The 6,429-nt window shown below is 43.2% G+C and overlaps 1 protein-coding gene across 1 annotated transcript in view; it reads right to left on the minus strand.

The window, feature by feature from the left end:
- LOC116511701 (potassium voltage-gated channel subfamily KQT member 1-like) overlaps positions 1-4,662 on the minus strand; it is a 119,401-nt gene extending 114,739 nt beyond the window's left edge. Inside the window, exon 1 of the mRNA XM_032221871.1 lies at positions 4,265-4,662. Coding sequence (XP_032077762.1) covers positions 4,265-4,662 — 398 coding nt within the window. The remainder of the gene's footprint in view (positions 1-4,264) is intronic.
- Between the last annotated feature and the right edge of the window lie 1,767 nt (positions 4,663-6,429).

Genomic DNA, 6,429 nt, shown 5'->3' on the forward strand with positions numbered 1-6,429 from the left:
TTGGAACTTGCAGGAACCCACCCCTGCCTCCTTGATAGAAATGTACAGTGTGGTTCTGAAGTGGGAGATTGGGGTGATATGCTATTTCCATCCCTTTTCCACAATTATCAAACCCTAACTCTGCTACTTCCCACTTGAGAATTTGGTGTTCCCCAAGCAGTTGATCCCTCTTTTCCCTAAATGCAACCTTGCTTTATTTTGATTCAAAATCTGACTCACAAAGAACTGAATTTGGAATGAACCAGTGCAATTTTTTTTTTGCTTCCTTTCCTACACACAGACAGCCATACACAAAAAAATATAACAGGGAGGTCAGGAGTGTAACTCCCTTCTTTGGATTTCTGAAAAGAAAATCCTCTTGAATAATTGATCAGCTAGGAAAGTTTGTGTGATATTTGATCATGCTTATTTCCTTAAAGGATACTTTAAGATACGAAGGCCTTACATAGTGCACCAGAGTACAGTAATTGTGATGGAAAATATTAGAGTCGCTGGGGGAACACATTCCATCCAGTTTTTGGTTCTTGTTTTGACTACCAAGATCCTTCATTTTGATGGAGTTCTCCACAACATGTTTTCATTTGAAAATGACAGCACCAAGGACCACACAATCGTTGTCGTTGTCCTCCTCCATTCCACAAACCCTACTCCCTTCTAGCACTGATGATGTTAGCTAGTTAGGGTAATGAAACGTCTGCAAGAAAACAAGCAAGTTCAGAGAGCACCAAGGACCCCAAAGTCCTCCTCCTCCTCTTCCTCCTCTCTTTTCTCCTCCTCTTCAGCTTTCTCTCTCCTCTTTCTCCTCTTCCTCCTCTCCTCCTCCTCCTCCTCCTCCTCCATTGTTCCACAAACCCTACTCCCTTCTAGCACTGATAATGTTACCTAGTTAGGGTAATGAAACATCTGCAAGAAAACAAGCAAGTTCAGAGAGCACCAAGAACACCACAGTCATCGTCTTTCTCCTCCTCCTCTTCCTCGTCCTCGTCCTCGTCCTCCTCCTCCTCCTCCTCTCTCCTCTTCCTCCTCTCCTCTCTCCTCCTCTTCCTCCTTTCCTCTCTCCTCCTCTTCCTCCTCTCCTCTCTTCCTCCTCTTCCTCCTCCATTCCACAAAGCTTTCTCCCTTCTAGCACTGATGATGTCACCTAGGTAGGATAATGAAATATCTGCAAGAAAACAACCAACCCCAGAGAGCCCCAAGCTCCTTTCATTTCAACTCTGAGCTGCAAATATTCTCCTTTATTGATTTTATTCATTTATTCAAATAAACTCGGGAATTCTGCCAAGACCCTTGTTCCCATTTACAATGATGAGATCCCTTGGCAATATAATCACGGAAAGGTCTCTGGCTCGATCCTACCCTCGTGAGGAAACTGGGGCCAATCAAAGAAGAAAACCAAATATATTTCAGAAATTTTGAATCCACGGTATCCCTGACATGGTTAAGCATCTGCTTAACGTTGCCCGCTGGTGATGAAGGACGCCTTGGAAATTGGCCCAGGAATGCAGTACCTGACCTCTTAAAAGCCTGCTTGCTCTCATTATTTGAGTCATATTGCAGATAAAGCCACTTATCTCTGTCCTCATTCAGGCCAGATACCATTGTTGTGAGAGCTACGAAGGGGAACACAAGTCTACTCCTCTGGTTGTTAGACACGTCTTTCAACTTGCATAGCAATAGCAATAGCAATAGCAATAGCAGTTAGTCTTATATACCGCTTCATAGGGCTTTCAGCCCTCTCTAAGCGGTTTACAGAGTCAGCATATTGCCCCCAACAATCCAGGTCCTCATTTTACCCACCTGGGAAGGATGGAAGGCTGAGTCAACCTTGAGCCGGTGAGATTTGAACCGCTGAACTGCAGATAACAGTCAGCTGAAGTGGCCTGAAGTACTGCACCCTAACCACTGCGCCACCTCGGCATAGCCTGAAGATGCACACAGCGCTTGGACAATTGAGATCTGACACTTACACACAGTGATGGGTTGCTAACCAGTTTACTACCGGTTCACTGGTGCACGCGCTTGTGTGTGTACAACACTTCTGCGCATGCGCAGAAGCATGGGGGCAGGTAGGCGGAGTCTCCTGCTGCCGCCACTACCGGTACGGCCGAACTGGGAGCAAACCCACCTCTGCTTACACAGTGGTCTAACTCCTAGTATTGGAATGGGACAAGTATTGATTAGCGTAGTAAATGGCTTACACCGAGGAAGAGACACATTGATTAAAGGAGAATAAAGATAGATCTCAACGTATGACCAGAATTGAGCCCAAAATTTATGTCGCTAACGTAATTTTTTAAAGTGAGTCTTGCCCCATTTTACAGCCACGTTTGTTAAGTGAATCATTGCAGTTGTTAAGTTAGTAGCACGTGGTTAAGTGAATCTGTTTTCCCCATTGGTTTGCTTGTCAGAAGGTCGCAAAAGAGGATCGCGTGACCCCGGGACCCTGCAGCCGTCATAAATATGAGTCAGTGGCCAAGCATCCGAATTTGGATCACTAACCTTCAGAATGCCTCAATGGCCATAAGCCTGAAAACGTTCCTAAGTCATTTTTAGTGACGTAACTTTAAATCGGCATTAAATGAACTGCTGTAAGTCGAAGACTGTATTTTTGTTGGGTAAACTATAAAAATAAATGTAAGTCTACATTTCCAGGTTCTCTCTCTATCTTCTAAAAGGGAATCCTTTTTTTTTACTATCTTGGAACTTTCCAAATAAATTGTAAATTAAAGGGTCTCCCTGTTGCTTTGATGTTTGGTTGATTTTGTAAGGTAAGAATAGCAATAGCATTTAGCAATAGCACTTAGATTTATATACCACTTCACAGTGCTTTACAGTCCTCTCTAAGCAGTTTACAGAGTCAGCATTAATGGTGGGCTCCTACCAGTTCGGCTGAACCGGTAGTGATTTGATAGCCTGAGTCGCTGGAACCGGCAGCGACCCAGGCCTGCCATGCCCCCAAACTGGTTCTCTGGGCACTGCCATCTTGTTTTTCAGTTCTGCGCATGCGCAGAGCAATTTTAATTGCCCGTGAACGAACCAGCAGTAGTGCCTGCCGGAACCTACCCCTGGTCAGCATATTATCCCCAACAATCTGGGTCCTCATTTTACCCACCTCAGAAGGAAGATCAATGTTTCCCTTTCTTTGCAAGTTAAAACCTGTAGCGCTCTTTACATGGGGCTGCCCTTGAAGAGCACCCGGAGGCTTCAACTGGTCCAGAATGCGGATGCACGGGTTATCATGGGGGCACTTAGGTGCTCCCATGTTGCGCCCCTTTTAGGCGGCCTGCACTGGTTGCCGGTTGTCTTCCGGGTGCGATTCAAGGTACTAATTATGACTTTTAAAGCGCTCCATGGCTTAAGTCCAGGATACCTGAGAGACCACCTACTGCCACCGGTAGCCTCCCACCGTCCAGTGCGATCCCACAGAGTTGGCCTCTTCAGGGTGCCGTCGGCCAGACAGTGTCGGCTAGCCACCCCCAGGCGGAGAGCCTTCTCTGTGGGAGCGCCTTCCCTCTGGAATTAGCTGCCCCCCGAGCTTCACATAATCCCTGACCTCCGGTCCTTCTGACACGCCCTAAAAAGTTGGCTTTTCCAGCAAGCCAGCTTGACCTGAACAAAATAAAATAAATGACTGATTATTGTTAATTTTAATCAAATTTTTTAAAAATGTTATTGTTAATCTTAATTGGGTTTGTTTTTTGGATACTCTATCTAATTTTTTAAAAACTTTTGTAATATGTTTTTTTTAAATAGAATAGAATAGAATAGAATTTTATTATTTGTATGCCGCCCTTCTCCGGGAGGACTCAGGGCGGCGAACAATTCAAGGGGGAAAAAAGGGGAACATAAAAAACAAAATACAGATAATAAAAGTAAACAACAGTCGCACAACCATACATGTCGAGAGGGGAGGGAACTCATCACCCCCAGGCCTGTTGGCAAAGCCAGGTTTTGACGGCTTTTTGGAAGGCCTGGAGAGAGGTGAGGGTCCGAATCCCTGCGGGGAGTTCATTCCAGAGGGCCGGAGCTGCCACAGAGAAGGCCCTCCCCCGGGTAGTAGCCAGGTGGCATTGGCTGGTAGACGGAACCCGGAGGAGGCCAACCCTGTGAGATCTAATGGGTCTGTGGGAGGTAATTGGCAGCAGGCAGTCTCTCAAGTACTTAATGTTGTACATGGGGGAAGGGCGGCATATAAATCCAATAAACCAAAACCTAAAGATTAAACATTCATAAGAAAGTAAAAAAAAAAATACTGGGTACTTACACAGTAAAATGGTAAATGAAACATTTCCATCCTGTCGGCCTCTCTAGGAAGTTATACACGTCTCCTTGCATACTAGTTTTTGTTAAACGTGGGCCATAAAAGCATTTAGGAGTGTAGGCTTGTTGAATATCTTTGCGTCCTATAGATTCGCTGTTTATTTGGAAAGCAGAATCCGGGCAATTGTCCTCCTCAGCATTTGGAAGAGCCTTTGATCCATTGGTCACCAGTGAATCTGGATTAGGAGCCACAGAAGAATACTCCATGTCGTGGAAGCTCGTCCTCATTTCTAGCCAATTTGAAGCCTTTGGGGGCCCATTTAGCTTTCCTACCTGAGAACTGGCATGCTTAGGCAAGTGATGTCTTGGGTGTCCACCAGTTTCACCATTAGCATAGGACATTCTGCAGTCAAGTCAAGACTCGATCTCTTGATCAACATTTAAGACTATCAAAGCATGGTAAAACCTTGCTAATGCTTGAGGACTCCAAACCAAGCATTCTTATCAAATTCTTCTACAGCGCCCAAAAATCCATCACCTGTTGTCAGGAGGCTGAAAGTAAACCACGAGAAGATATTTAGATGCTGGAAGTTGAAGCCAATGTGTGTCAGGGTTCCAAATAGCATCCAAAATTAAATCAGAATCCGAGACAAAGAATACCTCAAAGTTCAAATTTATTAAGAGAGCCATGTTGGCACATCTGGAAAAACCCGAATCTGAAAGCTTCCCGGTTTCCCCCACCCAGTTGAAAGTTCAAGATCTTGCCTCCACACCCACAAGTCCATCCCATGGTCCAATCTTCCACTGCCACACTGGCAGCTTCCACCCATCCAATTCTGGTCAAGTGCAGAGGTGCAAAAACAAAGGATGACCTTGGCTTTCTAGAAAGAATGTTGTTATGGCTACATATCATCTAGCTCCATACAATCCCCCCTTCCCATTTTCCCACAATAGAAAAGGCATAGTAGAATAATAGAAAGTGTGGCAGGCCAAAGATCCAAAAGAAAAAAAAAGAATGCAGGCCTGGCAATATGGTTGTTCCAAAGAAGCATTGATGTCCAGTTGCCAAAACAATTTACAACATAACAGAATAACAAAATAACCAAGTTGGAAGGGATCTTGGAGGTCTAGTACCACAAGCAGGTCACTCTATACGATACAAGTGGCAGTCCAGTTTCTTCTTAAAAGCCTCCAGTGATGGGACACCCACAACTTCTGAAAGCAAGCCATGCCACTGTTTAATTGTTCTCGCCATTAGGAAATTTCTCCTTATTTCTAAGTTGCTTCTCTCCTTGATTAGTTTCCACCCATTGCTTCTTGTCCTGATTTCAGGTGCTTTGGAAAATAAACAGGATGCATATATTCCCATCCCTTATCTACCAAGCTTTCACAGCAAAGTAATATATTGCTTAATGCCTGGAGTGGCTCAACAAATAACAATAAATAGACATCCAATAAGAGTTAATTCCAAATGCATCAAAGGGTTCAGAGACCACGTCCCACATATTTCCTAGTTAGGCAAGCCAGAGGCTTAAGTGTACGTGTTAAAATATCAATTTAATGCAGCAAACAGGCATTCAGACTGTTAAAAAAAGCTGTTCCTTCTCAGTGTCTCTTTTGTGATACACTTGGCATTGCCGCAGGCTAACCTGTGAACAGCCTTAAAATTTAAAAAGCAACTCAGACAATGATGCTGACTATTTCACTTTATATTTCACAGGGACACAGGCTGAAATATCTTTGTGCTCAGGTCCACCTAGTTAAAGTTATTAAAAAATTATTTTTTAAAAAAAATAACTTTCATTTTAATTTTGAATTTAATTTAAAAGTATCTAATATTTGAAATATTTATAAAGATGTAACTAGGCATACCTAAAACTATATAAGATATTCTGGGCACGTCTGCCCTGTTTTAATTATTGCAAAGATATACATTTTTTCTCTCTCAGTTTATAAAACGATTGTCATCATTGTTATACTACCAATTGGTAGCAGCACATTCATTGTGTTAGTGGGATTTTTTGATAGCTAATTTATTTAGAATAAGGAATATTTCTCCACATCCAAAGATCCAAAATGATTGATTGATCTTTCATAGAACAGCAACAATCTAAATAGATATCAAACACCTTCCCTCGTTTTATTCTCTACAAGGAATATTCTTTTCCT

This window comes from Thamnophis elegans, chromosome 7 (assembly GCF_009769535.1).
Source record: "Thamnophis elegans isolate rThaEle1 chromosome 7, rThaEle1.pri, whole genome shotgun sequence".
NCBI lineage: Eukaryota > Metazoa > Chordata > Lepidosauria > Squamata > Colubridae > Thamnophis > Thamnophis elegans.